Source organism: Engystomops pustulosus, chromosome 11, assembly GCF_040894005.1.
Source record: "Engystomops pustulosus chromosome 11, aEngPut4.maternal, whole genome shotgun sequence".
NCBI lineage: Eukaryota > Metazoa > Chordata > Amphibia > Anura > Leptodactylidae > Engystomops > Engystomops pustulosus.
This window is the reverse complement of record NC_092421.1, coordinates 71168596-71192294: the sequence shown is the minus strand read 5'-3', so window position 1 is coordinate 71192294 and position 23699 is coordinate 71168596. Positions and strand designations below refer to the sequence as shown.

At 43.7% G+C, this 23699-nt stretch overlaps 1 protein-coding gene across 1 annotated transcript; it reads left to right on the top strand.

Moving 5' to 3' along the window:
* Positions 1-1984: 1984 nt before the first annotated feature.
* LOC140105677 (uncharacterized) lies at positions 1985-23659 on the top strand. The gene is made up of 17 exons (XM_072129681.1): positions 1985-2114; positions 3446-3592; positions 4426-4482; positions 5818-5876; positions 5963-6128; positions 6645-6751; positions 7487-9361; positions 9495-9639; positions 9804-10181; positions 10513-10655; positions 10747-10874; positions 10952-11085; positions 11774-16828; positions 18468-18617; positions 18693-18758; positions 20225-20278; positions 20369-23659. The coding sequence occupies exons 2-17, from the start codon at positions 3479-3481 to the stop codon at positions 20585-20587; spliced, it is 8850 nt and encodes a 2949-aa protein (XP_071985782.1). The 5' UTR covers positions 1985-2114; positions 3446-3478; the 3' UTR covers positions 20588-23659.
* The last annotated feature ends 40 nt before the right edge of the window (positions 23660-23699 follow it).

Here is a 23699-nt window from a genome sequence, read left to right as displayed (position 1 = left end):
ACTGGAGACACAACAAAAAAAAAGTATTTCTTGAAAGGTTTTATTGTTATTGGTATTAAAACATAACAAAAACTGTAAATATTTAAAGGAGACGAATCATTTTGACTACACAGTGAAATTGGTATATATGAAGGGGTTGATATTACATTCAGGGGCCTAGGGAAGACCCCCAATTAAATCTGTAACCTAGAGAAGAAAAATCTGAAACAGGGGCCACCGCCTAAAATAAAAAACAAGTATCTTCCAATGTTACATGGGGGATGTATATACATCACCGCTGAGCCCCCTATAGCGACATCTGGGTTCCAGTGTCTGGAAACTCTTAGGGCACGTTCACACGTTGCGTTTTGACCTGCGTTTTCATTGCGTTTGAAACACATATACAACAGCTGAGGAGAGGTGATTTGCCTAATTACATCACTGTTAACATTTCCGTTTACAAAACGCATCGTAAACGCGATGTTAACGAATGTGTTAACAACGCGTTAACACATGTGTTAACATTGCGTTTACAAACATAAATGATAATGTAATTAGGCAAATCACCTCTCATCAGCTGTTGTATATGCGTTTCAAACGCAATGAAAACAAGACCAAAACGCAACGTGTGAACGCGCCCTCACATGAGCAATGGCAGCCATGATGTTTAACCCATTTTACACTACTAGTACTTTGCCTTATCGCATACAGTTGTGGGAGGAAAAACTGAAACATCCTGTAGATTAAATGAAAGAAAACATAAACTTGCTCAAAACAAATACAAAGTACATTAGAAAGTGTCAATCACATATACTACAGTTATAATTATGCTTTAAGGGAGGCTTCAGGGGTTGTTACACCGTGCAGACACTGAGGAAGCAGATGAGGGGGAAGTGTAACAACCTGTTAAGCTACAGTACAGAGGGGTTCTGGTAACACTCCAGGAGCCCCTCTGGCTCATTAGCATAATGATAAAAGTTGATTTTTAGCAGGGAGGAGGCCATGGATAACAAATATAAATAGATTCCCACGGTCACGGTGCCTGGGTCTAGTTGTAAGTGTCCTTGGTTTTGCAGGATGGATTCTGATGGTAGATTTCCTTTAAAGGGAACCTACCACCACGATTCTACCTATAAAGGTAGATCGGGTGGTAGGTGGATGTAAGGGACGTGAGGAGAGCTCTTTTTAGAGCTAATCCTCACGTCCCCGCTAACTTTAGGTACACTTTATTCCCCTAATATGTAAATTTCGTTATGCGGCTACTGGGGCGTGGAGTAGCCGGCACGAGGCTACACAGCGCGGCTACTCCACGCCCCAGTAGCCACATTACTCCTCCTACCCGGTTGCGTGCGGCGCGCAGCTCCTCGTAGCTGCGCGCCCTCGTCCGACAAGCCGGCTACTGCGCATGCGCAGTAGCTCCGGCCTCGGAGCTGGGACTGCTCAGCCGTCGGCCGGCGTTCTGCGCATGCGCAGAACGCCATCATGACGGACGAGGGCGCGCAGCTACGAGGAGCTGCGCGCCGCACGCAACCGGGTAGGAGGAGTAATGTGGCTACTGGGGCGTGGAGTAGCCGCGCTGTGTAGCCTCGTGCCGGCTACTCCACGCCCCAGTAGCCGCATAACGAAATTTACATATTAGGGGAATAAAGTGTACCTAAAGTTAGCGGGGACGTGAGGATTAGCTCTAAAAAGTGCTATCCTCACGTCCCTTACATCCACCTACCACCCGATCTACCTTTATAGGTAGATTCGTGGTGGTAGGTTCCCTTTAAGTAAGAGTTGAAAGAACATGAGAAATTCACCAGAAATACAGCAGGGGGCGTCAATCACATACACATTGCACACAACTATTAGATCTTTAAGGAAATTCCCATAATGCATTGCATAAACATTATATGTAACGTCGAACTACATTTCCCATAATGCAATATAAAAAGGGGCGGTGTCTGTTTTTCCCGCCTGCGTATTATGCCATGGAGTGGCCCTCTGACTGACAGGCTTGTTGCTAGGCGAGGGATGAACCCGATCACATGACCTCAGCGCAGGAAGTGGTTGGTTAGCGGCCGTGCGGGTCACAGGTCATGGGTTAGGACTGCTCCAAAACGGGATGAACTGGAGGGAGATTCAAAATGGGGGTGAGAGTAAGGGAAGGGGCGATGGAAAGAGGGGGGAGGTGTAAATGGGGGACACGGGATGGAAGGGTGAGGCTGCAGAAGGGCTCTGATGTAAAGCAGCCTGGGAAAGCTGAGTGATGTGCTGGGGTGTATCATTATATTGCACATTCAGGGCCCTGGAAAAGCTGGGTCATGTAAAGGTGTATCATAGTGTTTAGATAAGGAGATGTATGTAACAGTGGCCTGGGAAAGCTGAGTGATTAGATATGCAGAGGTTACATTGTAAATCTCATATAAAAAGGCCCAATCAGAGTCACGGGAAAGCTGGGTGAAGTGACACGATATGTATATAGATGTGGCATTGTATAATTTGGGAAGGCTCACACTCCTGGGAAAACTGTGTGATGTGAAATGCAGGTAACTCATTATATAACTGCAACATTCTCCCTTTCAGGGTCCATGGAAAGCTGCGGCGCATAGATGTTTAATTGTATATAGATAAGGAAATTTTTTTGTCAGGGTCCTGGCAAAGTTGATTTATGGGGAAATGCAGATATTACGTTGTATAACTAGTGTATAATAGGCCCATTCAGGGTTATGGGAAAGCTGGGTAAGGAGACGCGCTAATGTATTATTGTATGACTTGAGAAAATAAATTTTTTATTGTCCTGGAAAAGCTGGGTGATGGGACAATATATATATTTGTATAAATAGGGGGATTTGCCCATGTAGGGTCATGTCATCACATAAGTAGACAATAATGTGTCCACTCAGGCTCCTGGGAAAGCTGGTGTGCAGATATCATTGTATACCTAGGAAGGCTGGGTGATCATACAGGTAGATGTATCAGTGTAAATTAGGGAAATCTACATGTTCAGGATCTCAGGAAAGCTGAATGATTAGTTATGCAGATCTGTTGTTTAATAATGAGAAACTTTACCCATTCAGGGTTGTATTGGGCCTCTGCGTTAATACAGTAAGGACTTGTTCACACTGAGACTCTGCATGTTGGGGCTCTACTTGGTCGCCCCTCTATATATCATCTGTATCCGAGGGGGGCACAGCGTTCTGGGATTTATTTATTGATGGTGATGTAAGCAATGGATATCGGCTCCACAGGGTCTGCACCCCTCTAAACATCCCCCATATTCATCATTTGAACAGGACTGAGGTGCATTACCAGGTGCAGCCACTATTCTTGAGGGGTCACAGATTTTGACTTGTATGAACCAGGTTGTAGAGCGGCACTATGACCCTGACAGATATATACTCTCAGGAGCGCAGTGTGGTGTATGCACTGACGTGTTTGTTTGGGTGACAAAGTTTTCTGTTTTTCTTTTTTTTTCCCCCAGGTTTAGGAGGAGGCGCGTGACCCCCTCACAGCAATGACGCAGGGGGCGGAGCTTGGCCGGGATTGGCTGGCACTGCAGAGGGAGCTACAGAACTCTCTAGAAGCTCAGAAGAGGCAGGCGGTGCTGGTGGAGAAACTACAGGCAAAGGTGACACGTCTCCTGTATTTTGTGTTTACCATTCTGCAGCCTTAAGAGCTGGAATCTCCCAGAATTCCCTGCTTTGGATTATGTATAGTGATTTGCATGCTGGGTAAAATGTTCTGTGACATTACTACTACTGCATTAGTGATGGGAATTCCGGCTCTTCTTAGTGAGCTGGCTCATTAGGCTTCTTTCACTAAGAAGAGTCGGCTCTTCTGGCTCCTGAACGGCTCCCTATTAAATATAATAGGGAGCCACAGGCCAGTCAGTCACCCGATTTTATCGGGGTAAAGGGGGCGTGGCGAGTCTTTTAGAGGCGGGCTCAGGTCGTTCACGCGAATGAGCCGGCTCTTTGTGCCAGCTCGTTCGCGAATGACCCATCATTATACTCCATGCGTCATTGTAGATCAGAACTGCTGCATGTCTGCGACTTGTCTACAATAGTCGGGGCATGCTGAGAGTTGTAATAGTTCTGTGTTTGGTTGTCCTAGTGGCTGGCTGATAACAGGGACTTGTGGCTGGGGGTTTCCTTAAAGGGTTCGTACAGGATTATAAAAACATGGCTGCAGTTATTGCAGTTCAGCTCTGTAAAAGTGACCAGGATTGAGCTGCAATACCAAACACAACCTGAAAGGGGCGTGGCGCTGTGATAGGAAGGTATTTGCAATGTTTTTCTAATCCTGGACAACCCCTTTAATGCTACTGATGACATCACTTCTATATAGTCTAAGTGTATAGAAGGGAATTGCTGTGATTATTGGTTTCTAGTATATTATGGACCCTGCAAATTCTATACATTTTTTCTTAGACATTTTTTATATTTGTGTCTCTGTTCTCAGGTTGTGCAGTACAGAAGCCGCTACCAGGAGCTGCAGCAGAGCCAGGACTTCAGTCTGGTATGTGACTAGTGCTTAGAGGACAACTTGAAACCTCCATACATCATTAAAGGGTTTTTTTTTTTTTTTTTTAATTGATCCCTATGATTCATATCTGACATCCATCACCCCACCGGGCAGCTGTCTGAGCGCTGCAACCTCTTTACATTCTTCGAAGTACAGTGCCGCTGTGTTGTATGGTGGCTGTACTTGGTATTGCAGCTGATTCATTCACTTGAATGAGACTGAGCTGCAGACTGTCCATGTGAGATCACTGTCCTGCGAAGAGGTCCTGGCGCTTACTGGAGAACTTTAATATTTCATCAGCAGTGACCTGAAATCTTGCACTCCCACTGATGAGTCGTGCAATCACCTGTCCTGTGGAGAGGGGATCGGTGAATAAATCCCAGGATGTCTCTTTAAAAGGGTTGGCACAAAGTTAGAAAAACATGACTGCTTTGTTTCTGTGTCAAACCTACCTACAGGTTGGATGTGGTATTGCAGCTCCAATGAAATTAAAGGGACTGACTTGAAGTGCCACAGATAACCTTAAAGGAAATCTACCACCAGGATGAAAGACTGTATGCAAATAAACCTGAGGGGCTCTGGGCTCCATTAACACCTATAGAGCCTGGAGCCCCTCAGGCTCATTTGCATACAGCCATTCATCCTGGTGGTAGATGCCCTTTAAAGGCACTGGGATGGAGGATTGTAAGCCAAGCACCTCTGGCAGGATCTGTTCTTCTTTTATCTTCTTATGCCCTGGTTTTTATGAAAAAAGGCCTTTAAAAATTATGCAAATGACCCCTCAAGCTCAATTTGCAGAATTTTTACATCTTTTTTTCATAAAAACCAGGGCATAAGAAGATAAAAGAAGAACAGAGGGGAGGGGACACACACCAGCCTGTCAGTGTACTTGGTTTGCAATCTGTGATCCTGGTAGTATATTTACTCTAAGACAAATGCTATGAAAAAGAAGGATCGGGCATGAAATGTGATTGGTGATAATCCCATTGCTAGGACCCTCACGATCCAGACAATCACTGGTGGACTGCAAGGTCAACCGCTCCAATAGACAGTGTATAGAGGTCCAGGAGGCTCTTCCTTCTTTTTAATATAGAATGTGATCCCCTGTTTTCCAGATGTGGGGTCGGTGGAGATCCCAGCAGTCGCACCCTCAATGATCACCTTGTTATCCCCTATCCTGTGGATAGGACATGACTTAAATGCTCTGGACAACTCCTTTAAAGGAACACTCCGGGTGAAATGAATTCACCCTGTTAAGAGCGGAATATCCTTGTGTGGTTCTCTGTCCCTATAGAAATGTGTATACAATTGTATTGTGTCTCCTCGCAGAGCCGCGGAGAGCTGGAGTTGGAGAAGGCCCTTAGAAAGTTGGAAGAAGAACAGCAAAGGTGAGCAGAGGAGCAGCAAGAACTCCTGGATAGGATGATGGGGGTTGTGGTCTCTTATACCTGTTGATTCCACTTCTCTGCTGTAGATGCGCCAGTCTGGCGGCAGTGAACTCATTACTCAGAGAAGATCTGGTCCAGACACAGGAGTCCAACAAGCTGCTGGGGGAAGACATTCACAAACTGACCGCAGACTGGTCCGGAGCCTTACAGGAACTGGAGAGGAAGGAGAAGGAGTGGCAAGAGGAGAGAGAGGCAAGAGAGTCTTAAAGGGGTTATCCCATACTTTATTTATGAAAGAAGGGGCCTAACCACTGGGAACTCACTTATTTGGGGACTAATATCCCCCCTTTTTAATGGGGTAGCAGTGGTGTAGCGTTCATTCTACCTTTTAATTGGTTTACCATACGATTGATTATTCCCTCATTCCCATAGAGCTTTGTTTGACCTACAACTCCATTAAATAGTGGAGCCTGTACAGTTTCGTTAATATGATTATTTTACAATTCTTGACCCGTTTTTGGTTATATTTAGTTTCTTGCTATGATTTTTGCCCTATAACAATAAAAACAACTGACATCTTTATAACTGGCACAGTTTTAGTTTTTAGCTCTGCACCACTTTACATGGCAGCTTTCTGCTTTATGATCAGGGCCTGAAAAGGTTGTAGTTAGCGATGAGGGATGATGCCAGAGCCCAGATGTGTGATTTATCTTGTATAGTATAAAGTGTGGGTTATCTCTGTAGTAATATAGTTGTTTTATCATTCAGGCTTACAAAGGTCACATAAAGGGTGAGCACTCCCGCCTCCTGCGATTATGGACTGAAGTTGTGACGTTTCATAGACACTTTAAGGAACTAAAGACTGCGACAGAAAGGTACAGAGGAATGGTGGGAGTCAGAATGAGGATTGTAATGTACAGGAGACAGCTCCTCTATATACTACATCACACAGGAGGAGAGCTGACCCATCCTCTACATACTACACCACACAGGAGAAGAGCTGATACATCCTCTATATACTACACCACACAGGAGGAGAAGAGCTTACACATTCTCTATATACTACACCACACAGGAGGAGAAGAGCTTACACATTCTCTATATACTACACCACACAGGAGGAGAGCCGACATATCCTCTATATACTACACCACACATGAGGAGAGCTGACACATCCTCTACATACTACACCACACAGGAGAGACATCCTCTATATACTACACCACACAGGACACATCCTCTACATACTACACCACACAGGACACATCCTCTACATACTACACCACACAGGACACATCCTCTATATACTACACCACACAGGACACATCCTCTACATACTACACCACACAGGACACATCCTCTACATACTACACCACACAGAACAGATCCTCTACATACTACACCACACAGGACACATGCTCTACATACTACACCACACAGGACACATCCTCTACATACTACACCACACAGGACACATCCTCTACATACTACACCACACAGGACACATCCTCTACATACTACACCACACAGGACACATCCTCTACATACTACACCACACAGGAGAGGTGACAGATTCTTTGGCTTCTTAGTGTTGACTTTATTTTTTCTAGAGATTTAACAGCATTGCGTGCTGAATGTACAAGATGTATCTGCCTTTTCCAATCTTCGTGTTCCTCCCTGATCTCTTGGAAGCCACAGAATTCAGGAAAAGTGACGGAGCCCCCAAAGTACCTGCTTGTCACCTGGGGTCATGGGATAGAGTCAGTAGAGGTGGCTGGACAGAAGGAAGGAAAATCCATTAAGGAAGAGAGTTCTATGCTTCATGTAGTTGGGAAAAAGAAGGAATTGTTACAAGCAGAAGAAGAGGTCCTGCAACCGGAAGCAAACACCAAAAGCTCATATGAAAAGACATTGGAGAAGGAGCTGAAATCGCTTAAGTTCCAGTATGAGGCCTTGGACCAAGAAGCCAGATCATTGAAGTATCAACTGGAGGTGGCGGATCAAGAAGCAAGCAAAATAAAGTCCAGACTGGAGACCGCACAAGAAGAAGCGAGCATGATGAGGACACAACTGGTGCTGGTGGAGCAGGAGGCCAACTCAATGAGGTACAGGCTGGAGACCACACAAGAAGAAGCAAGCATGCTGAGAACCCAACTGGCGGTAGCTGAGAAGGAAGCAAGCCTGATGAGGACACAGCTGGTGGAAGCTCAAGAGGAAGCAAACACGATGAGGACCCAGCTGGTGCTGGTGGAGCAGAACTCAAAATCGATGCGGTACAGGCTGGAGACCACACAAGAAGAAGCAAGCATGCTGAGAACCCAACTGGCGGTAGCTGAGAAGGAAGCAAGCCTGATGAGGACACAGCTGGTGGAAGCTCAAGAGGAAGCAAACACGATGAGGACCCAGCTGGTGCTGGTGGAGCAGAACTCAAAATCGATGCGGTACAGGCTGGAGACCACACAAGAAGAAGCAAGCATGCTGAGAACCCAACTGGCGGTAGCTGAGAAGGAAGCAAGCCTGATGAGGACACAGCTGGTGGAAGCTCAAGAGGAAGCAAACACGATGAGGACCCAGCTGGTGCTGGTGGAGCAGAACTCAAAATCGATGCGGTACAGGCTGGAGACCACACAAGAAGAAGCAAGCATGCTGAGAACCCAACTGGTGGTAGCTGAGGAGGAAGAAGGCACAATGAGGACCCAGCTGGTGGAAGCTCAAGAGGAAGCAAGCCTGATGAGAACCCAGCTGGTGCTGGTGGAGCAGGACTCAAAATTGATGCGGTACAGGCTGGAGACCACACAAGAAGAAGCAAGCATGCTGAGAACCCAACTGGTGGTAGCTGAGGAGGAAGAAGACACAATGAGGACCCAGCTGGTGGAAGCTCAAGAGGAAGCAAGCATGCTGAGAACCCAACTGATGGAAGCTGAGCAAGAGGCAAGCTTGTTGAGGTCTCAGTTGCACACACAGCAGACAATCGGGTCAGTACCAGAGGTGACTCAAGAGGATACAAAGAAATCAAGTTTGCAGTCCACACCTCTGGAAACTAGCAGGATGATGTCTCTGCTTGAGGCAACTCAGCTGGAAGCTAGTACATGGAGATCCGGGCAGGATGTAGCTTTATCAGCCATATTAGACGGATCACAGGGGGTAAGGTCAGAAGAAGACCCACTGAGGTCACAGTCGGAGTCATCAAAGGTGGAGATAGAGTCACTGACATCCAAGGTTCAAGAATCTGAGCGGGGAACTCTGTCATTAATGGTGCAACTGGAGGCATCTAGGCAGGAGGTACGTTCACTGGAGTTAAAGGTTAATGAGTTGGAATCCTACAGAGGACATGCAGGAAAGTTGGAAGAGGAAGTCCAATCTTTGAAGGCGGAGCTGCAGGAGTGCTCTCGGGAGGCGGAGCTTTTGAGGTCGCACCTGATGGCGCATGACCTGGAAGGAGAGTCACGACTTATCAGTATGGAGCAGCAACTGCGAGACAGCCAGTAAGTAGTACATCACCTTGTAACTTGTATCCTCAGAGCCGGTGGCGGGAGACTAGCTGCTATGATGTCTCTTGTACGCTTCACAATTGTGAACTTTACTACTACCCGCACTCTCTGTTTTGCTCTCTTCTAGTCGTCAATCTCTTGACGTTGTTGAGTCTGAGCGCTCCGATCTATTCCACCAGTTACTGCTCTTACGGGAAGAGATGCTGCGCTGTCGTCTTGAGGCTGATTTGTCTCGGGATGAAAAATATGGTTTACAGGACACACTCCGTAAGGTAAATTCTCTAAGGACTCTCAAGAGTAGACTTGGACAGTGTATGGCCCAAGGGACACCGTCTAACTATCTCTGACCGTCCCACGTAAGATTGTTGAAAAAAATTGAGCTCCTCTTCCCATCATTAAATCCATCTTTTCATTGTTTGATTTACCGCTATCCCAGGTAGAAAAGCAGATGGCAGAGCTACTGGTGGAGAAGAGCCGGCACAAGGCTGAGGTGGACAACTTACAAGATTCTGTAGCCAAAATGGGGGACTTGAATCGAGCCTTGTCTTTAGATAAGGTGGAACTGAACAGTGTCCTGCAGCAAAGGGACAAAGAGCTGGAGACTATGAGAGAAATCCTGCAAGAGTCACACAGGGAACTGGCGGATGCCCGGCAGTATCTGCAGCAGTGCGAAGAGGAGCGTTTACAGCAGAGGGCGGAGCTCACCAAGAGGCAGCTCCTCCTCCAGGACTCTGAAGTTGCAAGAGACAGCCTGGAGACCGAGCTATTTCATACCCGAGAGGAGAAAGAGAGACTGAGGGCAGAGCTGAAAAAGGTAATCGTGTATGTTGTGAAATAAGGGCTTATCTTTCTGGATGGTAGCTTCTGGGGCTATGTCCTCACACTGCTGTGCTCTGTGCTCTCTGCAGCCAGAGTTATATATAGTCCCTGGAGACGTGTGTAATCAGACCTTTGTGTAGGTTGTTAGTAGCAGCAGTGTTGTGAAATATGGATTTATATTCGAGGATTGTAGGATTTTGGTGCATGTCCTCACACTGCTTGGCTCTGTTCATTTAGCTACTATACTCGGAGAACACTGGTATAGCTGATATTTATCACTTTATGTATCCGTTCTTTCTACGTTATTCTGATGTCTTACTTCATAGGAAAGAGAGAGCGTGCAGAAGGAGCAGGACAAGGTATCTCAGGACGCAGAAACTTTGAGTCAGGAAAAGTCCACACTCGACGTACAACTCGGAATCATTGAGAGAGAGTGTCAGGAACTGAGAGACAAGCTGAGAGACCTCCAGTAAGAGACAGATACATTATATGATGATGAAGTCCTCTCCCTGGTGACTTGTAGATCATTGTATCATGTGCATTTTATGTTTTCACTTTAGGGTCATAAAACAGTCTCTGGAAAGTTCAGTCTTTGCATCACAAGAAAGATCATCTCAGCTGGAGATTAGGTGTAGTCAGCTCGAGCTGGAAGTTCAGACCGTCACACAGTCCAAGAAAACCGTCCAAGGTAAGAGTCATTAGACGGATGCTGTGACATCATGGATAAGAGACCGCTCCTTATGGTTTTGTCTGAATCTATTACAGATGAGCTCTCGCTCTTATACGCTGAGCAGGATGACTTACAGAAAAGCTGTCTCGCTCTGTCTCAGAGGATGTCAGAATTGGAAGAGGAGAATGAGGCAGCCAGAATACAGAGGGGCGAGCTGGAGATAAAATTGGTAAAAATACTAATGACCCCTTTATGCAGAATTTTATACTTCATACCTTAAATTAAGTGATATATACTGAGTGATCTATGTTACCCCCCACCAGTCATGATCCGGAGTATTCACTTCGGTCTCTTCCCTTCTTATCAAGCACAGCCCCATGCAAAGTATAGTGGATGTGCTTGGTACTGCATCTTAAAGGGGTTTTCCCTCAAAGAAAAGTTAGGCCCTATCCCTTGGATAACTATAACTAACTTGCTGATCAGTTGGGTTCTCAGTGCTGAGGCCCACACAGATCACGAAAATGAGGGATCCAATGGGGTCCTACGTACCTCAGTCGGACCCCTTGTCGCCCCGTCAGATTAATGTAGCAGGCAGTTGCGCATGACCATTCTGCTCCATTAATCTCTATGGAGCTGACGGAAATTGTCGAGCGTTACGCTCACTGGTCTCCATCAGCTCTGTAGAAGTTAATTGAGCAGAACGGTCATACGTGCCCGTCTGCTACGTTAATCTGATTGAGCGACGAGGGGACTGAGACCCCCACTGATCAGCAAGTTAGGCCCTATGCTGTGGTTAGGGCATAACCTTTCTTCATAGGAAAACCCCTTTAACCCATCAATTAGAATTCCTGTGCACCTTTTAAGAACAGAGCTTAGAGGCCGATCATTTAACGATACTGGATTTTTCTATTTTTCAGGAAGAATTGGACCTTCTGAGAGACAATCTGGAGCATGAAAAGAGTTTGAGACAGATTGCCGCAGATCGCATAAATGAACTAGAGAAAGCAAAGCAAAGTGAGCTGGATAAAGTTAAACTTTTAGAGGAGCACTTGGGAAAAGAAGTTTCTGAGCTTCGGGATAGGCTGAAACAATGTCAATCGGAGAAAGAGGCGGCTCTGGAAAACTTGGAGCGACATGTTTTAATAAAAGATGAACAGGATCGTGAAATGGAGATCATTAAAGATACCTTGCAGGAGTGTCGGGAAGAAAGAGAGAGAGCACTAACTGCTTTGAGCAACCAAGCGGACACTCTAGAAGAAATCGAGAGGCAGATCACAGAATTACGGGAGAATATTCAGGAGTGCAATGGGGAAAAGGAGACTGCTTTAACGTCAGCAGCTCAACTCCAGTTGACTGTTCAAGAAAGAGAACGTGAAATCAAGACTTGCCTAGAAAATCTAGTGCAACTGCAGCACGACAAAGAGTATGTGGTCACTCAGTTACAGCAACAGATGCAAAATTGTGAAGAGGTTCAGCTTCAAATTTCAATTTTGGCCAGGCGCCTGGAAGAGAGTGAAGTTCAGAGAGAGCTTGCACTGAAGGCAGAACACAATGGCCATCTGATTATAGCAGAAAAGGAGCGGGAAATTGATACTCTGAATGAAAAGTTAAGCATTGTTCGAGAAGAGAAGGAGGCGGCCTTCCAAAAGTTGTCTGATGATACTACTAAGGGGGAGCAAGAACTTTCTGCTCTAAAGAATCTTCTTAAACAGTGTCAAGAAGATGGAGAAACCAAGGTGATGGCTTTGTTGCAAGACGTAGAAAAACAGAGAAAAGAGATGGAGACTTTAAGAGAACAGCTACATGATCAGCAAACCGAGAAAGAGCGTGCACTCCAAGAAGTAGCCCATCAAACCATAAGATTAAAAGAGCAAGACTCTCTGATTGATTCTTTACAATCGAGGGTTGTGGAGTGTGAGTTGGAGAACAACCGCCTTGCCAAAATTTATACCGAGAGTGAGGAAAACGTAGCAACATTAAAAGAATCAATTCAAGGTTATATGGAAGATAAAGAGAAGTTGTCTATTTTGTTGCAGTCTCACAATGAAGGGATTAAAGAGAGAGAAAGCGAGATTAATTTGTTGAAGGAGAAAATGCTTAATGCCCAAAAAGAAAAGGAAATGATCTGTAGTGAATTAGAGTTTCACACCAAAACTTTGAAAGACAGAGATGACACTTATGCAGAACTGCAGCAGGTGCTACGAGAGAAGGAACATTATAGACTAACTGTAGAGCAGCAGAAGAGAGAGATTGTGGATTTAGAAGAGACGTTACAGAGATGCCAGCAAGTCAAATTGATGGTGGAATCCAATCTGGAACAACTGGTGTCCCAGAAAGAATCCATGGAGAAGCAAGTAAAAGTAGAGGAGAAACTTAGGAGAGAAAAAGTGCTTGAGTATTCTCGGGCATTGAAAGAAAAAGAACTAGAGGTTGAAGTTTTGGAAAGGAAGTATGAAAGAGAGCGAGAAACCTTAAATATGAGACTAGAGACCCTTTCACGTTCATTGAAAGAGAATGAGAAAGATTTAGACGAATGGAGAAGACTTGAGTACGAAAATAAAGATCTGAAGAGGAAACTTTCAGAAGTCTCAAATGAGAGACAGTTGGTGGAGGAACAGAGGGAAAGGGACAAGAAAGCTTTTCATGAAAAGTTCCAAGATCTTTCGCGGACATTGCTTGAAAAACAGGATGAAGCCGATCGAGAGAGCAACCATTTAAGAAGGATTAGCAATGACTTGGATGTTCGAGTCAAAGATTTGGTACATACTCTTGATAAGAAAGAAATTCAAGAACAAGAGGATCAAGCAAAAATACAAGCTTTGAAGAAAGAGCTTACACAAGTTCAACGTATTTTGGCAGAGACGCAAAGAGAGGCAGAAAATGCCAAAATTCAAAGAGATGGAGAGATAACACTTCTAAAACAGAACATTGCAGAATTGTCTCTAGCCCTTAAAGACAGAGAGGTCCACGTTGAAGAGCGAGAAAGGCACCTGGAAGCCTTGAAAATTAGAATGAACAAAATGGGTCAGGATTTAATGGATAAAACTAATGAATCTGCTAAAGGAGTAGAAGAAAGGAAGGAACTACAGAAATGGGTGACAGAACTTTCCCGGGCTCTTACTGGAGAGATCTATGTAGATGAAGTGGATAAAGCTTTAGTTGATAGACTAAAATTAGTTGGAAAAGTTTTGAAAGATAAGGAGCGAGAGTGTGAGCAAGCAAAACTTGAGATAACTAGTTTAAAAGAAAGAGTAACAGAATTTTCTCAAGTTCTTGTAATGAAGGAACATGAATCGGAAGAGGCTGAAGATAAGATGAGATCGCTAAGAGAGAAAATAACCGAACTGGGGCAAGTCCTCCTAAGAAAAGATGATGAAGTAAGGATTGAGGAGCTAAAGCGGGAAGAAGAGAAGTCATTACTGAGACAGAGTGTATCTCAACTGTCTCACAATCTTTCAGGGAAAGAGATGGAGCTAGACGAAAAGGAAGTTGAAATTAAATTTCTGAAAGATAAGATTGCAGAATTTAGACAAGTCGTAAAGGACAAGGATCAAGAAATACAGGAGAAAGACAGATTTATCGAGGTGGAGAAAAAGGATCAGAGCAAAAGAATATCAGCAATGTCTCAAGCTTTAGTAGAAAAGGAAAGGGAAGTGGATAACAAAGAGCTAAAAATGAAATCCCTTGCTGACAAGGTGGCAGAACTCCGACAGGTTTTAATAAGTAAAGAGCGAGAGCTTGTAGAGGAGGTAACAAAGGGTGAACTCGAGAAAAAAATCCTCAGGCAAAAAGTTGCTGAACTTTCACAGACGATATTACAGAGAAGCCAGGATGCAGATTTTGCAAATGCAGAGATAAAATTAATGAATAGTAAGATCGAAGGACTCGTAGAGCAGTTGGCAGAGAAAGAAAAAGAAATTGAGAAGATGTTGGAAGACAAGGAATCTCAACGACTGAGATTTGCAGAACTCGGCCAGTCTGTGATAGAAAACTCCAGAGAACGGGAAGATAAAGAGATGCAGATCAAACTTCTCCAAGAAAAGATTACAGAATTGGAGCAACATCTGCATGAAAAGGAACAGGAACATAAGGATGCAGAACAGAAGCATAATAAAGAGATGCAGAATGTGAGGAAACAAGTGACAGAACTTTCTTTATCTTTAAAACAAATGAGAAAGAAAGAAGATGAGGTAAACGCTATGGAAGAAACAATTCGAGAACTGGAGCAATTACTTGCCCGTAAAGAGCAAGAGAGAAAATCGGAGAAAGAAGAGCGTGATGAAGAGAAGATTTCTCTACAGCAGAAGGTGGTGGATGTCACCAAGGCTCTGGCTGAGAAGGATCAAGAATCTGATGGTTTGAAACATGAGGTGAGCGCTCTAAAAACCAAGATTGATGATCTTGAACAAGTCATACGAGGCAAAGAAGATATGATTCAAGATGACTATAGACTGAATGAAACTGAGAAAATATCCTTGAAACAAAAACTCAAAGAACTTTCTGAAGCTTTAGTTGAAAAGGAGCACGAGGCTGCTCAGACAAAATTAGAAAGTAAATATCTAAGAGAGAAGCTAGACGAGGTCAGACAAGTCTTGGTAAATAAGGAGCATGAGTTCGAGAAGGAAAGAAGACGCCACGAGGAAGAGCGGGCAGTTATGAGAGAAAGAATGAAGGACATTTCCCAGTCTTTATTAGAGAAGGAGCATGAAGCAGATAGGACCAAGATGGAGATGAACTCTCTAAGACAGAATTTAGAAGAACGTAATTATGTCCTGATGAGGCATGAAACAATGGTCCATGAGTCTAAGACAATTATGAGTCACAGAGTAGAAGAACTTTCTCAAACTTTAAAGGCCAGAGAAAGAGAAGTTGATGTTTTAAAAACGGAGTTAGGATTTCAGAGAGAGAAGGTAGAGGAGCTTACACAAGCTCTGACTGTAAAGGACCAAGAAATTCAAGAAATAGAAAAGCAGGCTGATACCGAGAAGAATGCTTTAAGTGTACGGGTGACAGATCTTTCCCGAGATTTAGGAAATAAAGAAAGGGAAGTGGAAGAAATTTTAGGCAACATGGAATCCTTAAAAGAAAAGATAGAACTGGTAGGACAGGCCTTGAAGGAGAAAGAGAAGAAGGTAATATATGAGCAAAAATTACACGAGGAAGAAAAGACTACGTTGCAAAATAAACTGGTCAAACTTTCTCGAGATTTGTCGGAGAAGGAAGAAAAAGCAGACGGCATGGGAAGACAGATGAAACTTCTGCGGGAACAGATAGAACAGCTAAGACGGGTTTTTGTAGATAAAGAGCAAGAGAGTAAGATGCACGAAGAAGAGAAAAATCTCCTAAGGCAAAAAGTGTTAGAACTTGCTCACACTGCAGAAGAGAAGGAGAAGGAAATCAACATGATGGTTATTCAGAATAATACTCTGAATCGCTCGAATATAGAACTAAGACAAGCTATTAAGGCTAAAGATATAAGAAAGAAAACCAGACACAATGAAGAAAATCAGAGTCTGGAGACAAAATATAATATAGGTTTAGTGGAGACTAATGATTTCAGTTTGGATAGGCATAAAAATGGAAAGAAAATCCTAGCTGAGAAGACCAATGCGGAAGAAAAGAGACAAATGTGGGATAATTTACAAGATTCCCAAAAATCTACAACTCTCCAATCGGACATGGCAGATGAAGGGTCTAAAGAAGCGTTAAAATTTATCGGTAAGGGAACGTTTCAAGAAAACCAAGTTGAGGAATCTATGTTTCTGCAGATCGACTATTCAAAGGAAGAGACAAAAATACAAGAGCTGTTAATAGAAATTCAGACACTTTATCATGAGAGAGATCAAGCCCAGAAGAGGGAAGTTGATCTAAAACGAAAGTTAAAAAAAGCAGAAATGGCACTTAGACACATGGAGGCAGAGGAGATTACATCCAGGCAGAAACTTCGGGAATCGGAGAAGAGGCTGAGACAAGTAAGAGATTCCTATTAAAGGCTTAACGTTGAAGGGTTTAGTTACATAACCTTGATGGACATAGGTATCTGGTAGGACAATACTAGTTTTGGAGAGAATACTTTTCACCCAAATCTTAAAGAGTTACTGTAGAGGTTTTTTTCCCACATACCAATAGCTCTTGGGATGTAAAACAACTGCCATTTCTGCTTTGTTACCTATATCCAGCAGTTTCTTTGCAATAGCCCTCAGATTATCTGGGTGGCAGCTTCCTCTGCCTGTGCTCACAAGCGTTGGAGTCCGTCCTGTAAACAAACTCTACGGATTCCTGGGAGGGACTGCTGTTCCCTGCTCATAGTGGAGGAGGTTATGTGACAGAGCTCTCTGTGTATGTAGCAGTGTTCAGAGTGTTCAAGACTGTGGATACAGATTTTCCCTCCTATCAGTCCCTCCATTTCAGTCTGATTCTACAGAACTTTCTCTGTCTCTCTCTGCACCTCATGCTGCTCCCTTCCCCCACCTTGTCATCAGCACTTTATGCACTCTGCAGATAAGCTATTAACTTTTAGTGCTCACACTAAACAGGCATAGACAGCATGTACTAATTATTTCTACCACTTATTACATGTTCCCTGCTCCTCCATGTGATGGAAGCTGCTAGGCTGTCACTATATACATCCTGTACGTGCACTGTGCATGTCCCCTGGTCCTCCATGTGATGGAAGCTGCCAGGCTGTCACCATATACATCCTGCATGTGCACTATGCAGTTTTCAGTGGATTTACTTGTAGGAAACCAAATGGATTTAATGCTAAATTACTTTGAGAGAGAACACAAGGCAGTATGGGATCTGTGGGCAAGCTAACTGGCCTCAGCTTGAGGGCATAGACAGGCAGACATTAGTCACCTCCCACTTCACCTCTGGTGAGAGATTTATGTCAAGATTTTTGTTTGTGAGCAGCATCGTTCTGTTTGTTTTTAACTTTACAGTTAAACTTTAAATTAACCAGTTTAACCCGGAAAGAGGAATTTCATTGTGGATTAGAAACTGGGTTCCCATTAGGGAAATTAGATCTATTTACCAAAATGAAACAACCAAGTGGAAATGCAAACTACACCTTTGCTTACCCTCTGTACCACAAGTAGACCACTTCATTGTTGCTCGGGAAGAGTGTGTGAGGGGGTCTTGGGGCTAAAAGGCTTCTCCCTTTCTAGTAATGAAAGTAAGAGTGACGGCAGACAATGGCTGCTCCTCCACATGTCTGTAGGGACAGTGGTCAGATTCTGTGGGTTCCTGGCAACACAAATTTACAGAGAATGCAAGTTTATCTGGTGGAATGCTTCAATGTCGGTTTGACTTTTAGCATCCGTTCCCTGTGCAGTCAACTGCGACTAATACGTAGCAATATATATAGAAGTGCCCCCCCCCCCCCCTAGTGTTGAACCTCAGTGTCTCTGCAGGTATCTGCCATTAGATGTTTTGAAATCAGCTTAGGGAACTTACCGTTTTTTTGTTAGCTGGTGTATTGGAAAAAATATGGTGAACATCAACTAGTCCTCTCCTTTTGCACAAGGATTTGCTGTACATGTATGGAACTGCTGGGCATGATGAGAGCGGAGCAGTCTGGATGTAACTTGCATTTGTGGTTCTTCTAAATAGGATCCTACACCTGCAGATTTTGTAGACCTAAACAACAGCGACTCTCTGCCAAGTAGGCTGGTGGTCCTCCAAGAGGCCGTCGCGAGGTTGGAAAACGACAAAGCTGTATTGGAAGACCAAACTCTGCGTCTGAGTGAGACATTGCAAGAAGTAAGATCCTTTGCTAGAAATGATTGATTAAAAAAAATAAGTTGAGGATTGCTTATATTTATATATCATACATAGGTGGAGAGTGAGCGGAGGAACCTCCGGAGGCAGCTGCGTAAGCACTCGAAGGACAAAACGCAAGAGGTCAGTTGTCGTAGGATTACTATAGCAAATATCCTTAAAGGGGTGGGTCAGGATTTTATATTGCTGGCCTATTGATGGCCCTTTTTCAAAATGTACTGCTAGCCATCAGAAGGACTCGATATTTCAACATACATGGCACAGTTTAACCTTAAATGGAACCTGTCACCAGGGACCTTATTTTTCACTAAAGACAGATTGTAAAAGCCCATGACACCTGCAGTGCACATCTGCCACTCTGCCTTCTCTAAGCATTTATATTACAATATAATTGTGTGTTATAACTTACTCTTGCATCCTGACAAAATCCTGGGGTAGTCACAGGGGCTGGACTTCGGTTTGGATGCATTTCAAAACAACATGTGACTTGACTGAGCTGCAGGCTGTCTCCATCTTTGTGCTCCTGTACAGCTCCTCCCTCCCCCACTGATGTCAGCTCACCAGGCTGTGACCTCTGTGAAGAAGGAGGAGGAGCTGTACATGAGCACAAAGGTGGGGGCCAAGCTCTGAGGAGTGAGTAACACAGACAAGCCACATGTTGTTTTTTTGAAATGCATCTAAACCAAAGTCCAGCCCCTGTGACTACCCCAGGATTTTGTCAGGGTGCAAGGTAAGTTATAACACACAATTATATTGCAATGCAAATGCTTATTAAAGGCAGACAGGCATGTTTGCACTGCAGGTGTCATAGGCTTTTACAATCTGTCTTTAATGAAAAATGAGGTCCGTGGTGACAGGTTCCCTTTAATCAGCATTTTATGAGAAAAATGCAATTGTGTATCTATATTCTCTATTACCACAATACACAGTAGGCTACACAAGTGTCCAGATCCCTACATCTTATGCACAAGCAAGATCACATTACTTATACTAGGCTTTTATAGGTTGCAGTTTTCAGTATGACCTCCCTTTTTTACACCAAAGTCAGTCATATCTTATAAATGCGGGTACCGCAATGGGGTCCGACCCTAACCCCGTTTTGCAAAGCACTCACTATTTCACCATACATAAGACTATTTAATGCGAATGTAAGTTTTGGCAAATATTCTAAAATATTTATTTAAAAAAATGTATATTTATGTTTTATCTGTCGAGGAAGGAGGTTGTCTATAACCCTATAAACACAAGAACACTGGGCCAGAAATAGTTGACTTTGGGTTTCTGTTGTATTGTGAACTTTAGCTGCATATACAGGACTCCATGGTGCTGTAAGGTGCACAATCTAAGCGATGGTCCCTCCATCAATCAATAGTAAACCCTGGCCAACCCCTATAAGATGTATATCCTGACGCCGACAAGTTTCTCCGCTGCGGCATAAGATTGATGGCTTTCTATGACAGTGTTTTGACTATGACTATTATTATCTTTGGTACACATCCCTTCTACTTCCTCTAGTCTTGTTGTTTTGCGGTATCTGGTGGTTTAGTAGTCTGCAAGGTCTTTCTTTATTTTTATCCTAATGCATCTAGGATCTGGTGGATTCTTCTACGACTGGGCCAAGCACACTTGAGCTGCAGCAAGAGGTAAGTGAAAATTCTGGGACGGAGAAGTTGGGGGTTCTGCAGTTTGCAGGAGAGTTAACAAATCCAGTGATCTTGTATCCCCTCCAATAGATTTCCTCTTTGAAGGTGCAGCTGGCAACGGAACGGGAACGCCGCTCCAATTACATACAGAGATGTTCCCGCACCACGGATGATCTTATGACCCTGCGGCACAATTTGACCCGTTCACTGGCAGTAGTGACCTCCGATACTAGATCTCAGGTACTAGAGAGGGAGACTATCCGACTGGATGACACGTTAAACCGCAGTCTTGGCCTACCAACGACTTGAAGATCCAAAGTCCGCATGTATCTCTAAGAATATGCCAGTCTCGCTTTGTTGGAGCAACAGGACTCGGCAGCAAGACCGTGTGCCATACAAACATGGCTTCAAGTCTCCTGTACAAGAGTTTCTTCCCTCTACCTACACCAGTCGTGTTGAGGTGCACCAGAAGTACAAAGGTTCTAGCTTAAATGCCAGTGCAGAGACCATATTATTGCACCCGTTTGCAATAACAAATCAGCTTCTGGCGAGTTTGTGGTCTTCAGTGCGATGGAAGATGTTGTCTGTTACAGGCTTTACATATAATGTGTGATTGTTGTATGTTGATGACTGTTACATGGAAGTAATGGGGAGGAGATTGAAATCCAGTATCAATGGGCAGCACTACATGCGAAGGGTTTAGTGACCACAAACATGACGTGGTTTACACGTCATGAACCGTGAGGTTTTGGATATTTAGGTACTGCAATGGGTCCTAGTCTTAGAAGAAACCTCACTGTAAATGTTTGAACAGAATGTTTGCAATATGATGGAAAAGTGCCCATGTATCCCCTAAACTACCGTATTTTTCGGACTATAAGGCGCACAAAAAATCCTTTGATTTTCTCAGAAATCAAAGGTGCGCCTTATAGTCCAGTGCGCCTTATATATGAACCGTACTTACAGACAACAGCTGCCTTGAACTGTGCACAGGTCTGCCACCTGCTGGTCATTCATCCTTATAATCCGGTGCGCCTTATAGTCCGAAAAATACTGTACTGCAGAGGGGATTATTTGTCAAGTTCGGCTACATTTAGAGGATGTATGCCCGCCGTACCGTAGTACAGCAGGCATACATCGGCGCTGCGGAGAGGAGCAGGGGATGACCGCTGCTCACCGCCGCCCCTCTCCATAGGCATATACAGTGCACGGCGCCGTATCATATAGAAAGATAGGACATGTCCTATCTTTCTATGGGCTACGGAGCAGTACGGTGCCACACGTGTGCTGCACCCTACCGCTCCCGTACAGGGCCGTGAGCTCATAGAAGTGTATGGGGGACGTATATCTGCCGTATATACGTCCCCCATACGTGTGTGTGTGTGTGTGAATGTAGCCTTCCAGTCTGCTTACCGTAAGGTTGTAAGGGCATAATATTTTGTTGGGTCACTATATGCTCTTCTTTTTTTAGCTCAAACATTGTAGAAGTAAGAGATTTTTCCTAATTATATATGAATCGATATGACATTGTGCCGGTAGTGCAGCAGGGTCTGACTGTAACCCTTTCCTATAATGCTACTATTCTATTTCATCATACATGGCTCAATAAATTTAATCTAACTTTAGGGAATGGGTGTAAAATGCACGAGCTAGCACTATAGGCTTTAAAGTAGGGTACACAGGGTTAGGTTTGGTGGTTATTGCCTCCAACATAACATCAATCAGTAAAATTACTTAGTTTTTGCAGCACAATGTAAATGGGGTATCTTGTTGATGCAGGAATAAATCAAATATAACGCGGTTACTGCAATGGGGTGCGCCCTTAACCCCAATGCACTGCTGGTCATCAGCAGAACTTGATATTTCACCATACAGGGCACAGTTTAACCTTGATCAGCATTTATGGGGAAAAATATAAAAGTGTATCTACACTCTCTAATACTTCAGTGTCAAAATTGGCTACACAAGTTGGCAAATCGTTACATATAATGCAGAAGCGAGCTTTACGATGACATTATGCTTTGCTTGTATAGGTTGTAGTGGTCAGTAAGTTCTCCTCTTCATAGATGAATTAGTCATGGATTATATGATGTGGGTACCGCAATGGGGTGCGACCCGATCCCTATCTTTCACAGCAATATTACCTATCATTAGAAGCACTCGCTATTACAAAAATTACAAAAACCCATTATACCAGACCTATAACTGCAGTGAACGGGATAAACTATCTTTTAAAAAAAACGTAACTTGTACCTATATACTAGGAAATATCATATAATGCAACTACCTAAAAAAAAAATTTTTTTTGTTTAGATCCTGACTGCACTTTACTTTTTTTCCTTAAGGCAGTCATTCTGTATGCAGGGTAAGATTGCAGAGACAGATCTGTGTTTTTCTAGCGGAGACAATCAGTTTGTATAACGGGGTGACCGAGTTATGTGTGATGCAGGGTTATGTGGTGAGCATTGCCTGTGTAATGCAGGGTAATGCAGCATTCACTGTATGTGGGATTTTTTTTTATTTTTTTATGGAGACTGATGGGTTTGTGGACCAATGAATGAGTGTGATAAAGGGTGATACTTTTGTGATCATTTAAAGGGTAATTCCATCCAATCTGCAAACTTAACCTTTCTGGTTGAGCTATAGAATCTGAACGTGGGAAATGCAAACTGGTCCCTTCCATTCCACTTACTGTATTTTTCGGACTATAAGGCGCACAAAAAATCCTTTGACTTTCTCCGAAATCAAAGGTGCGCCTTATAGTCCAGTGCGCCTTATATATAAACCGTACTTACAGATAACAGCTGCCTTGCACTGTGCACAGGTCTGCCACCTGCTGGTCATTCATCCTTATAATCAGGTGCGCCTTATATATGAACCCAGACATTTTTAGCAGGCATTTATTGATGGTGCGCCTTATAGTCTGAAAAATACGTTAGTCTGTGTGAAGAATGTAGTATTTAGTATAAAGGGGTTGTTCCCACACAGAAGTCCTAGAATTGCTCTGTACCTTTTGTGATCTCAGAGCCTTCACCATTGATTGACTAACATCAGCTAGTTGATACTTTAAAGGGTTCGGTCAGACAAGGGACAACCCCTTTAATAACTGTGTACCCACTGCTTCCTCCTGGATGGAATTGCTCAGGTGTTATCTGGATGTCCTGTGTGTCAGATGAAGTTGACGATGAGTTTGATGGATGAATTTTATTTTATACAGTTATTTTTAATATTTATATATCTATATATTTTAATAAAATTGTTATGTACATACGTTTGTGTTGTATTTAACACAGTGACATAGCCCACCAGCCATCTGGCGTTACCCAAATCTGTATCTCTGTACATATATCTATATATTATATGATGTAATATATACTTTTATACCCCCATGCGTGCAATCCTTATGCCTCAACCATTGCAA

What these genes read in the sequence shown, in the direction of transcription:
- LOC140105677 (XM_072129681.1), top strand. Translation starts at nt 3,479, where the DNA reads ATGACGCAGGGGGCGGAGCTTGGCCGGGATTGGCTGGCACTGCAGAGG. An exon ending in AGAGCCAGGACTTCAGTCTG is followed by an intron (nt 4,483 to 5,817) that starts GTATGTGACTAG and finishes GTCTCCTCGCAG; the next exon opens with AGCCGCGGAGAGCTGGAGTT. An exon ending in GCGAGCTGGAGATAAAATTG is followed by an intron (nt 11,086 to 11,773) that starts GTAAAAATACTA and finishes TCTATTTTTCAG; the next exon opens with GAAGAATTGGACCTTCTGAG.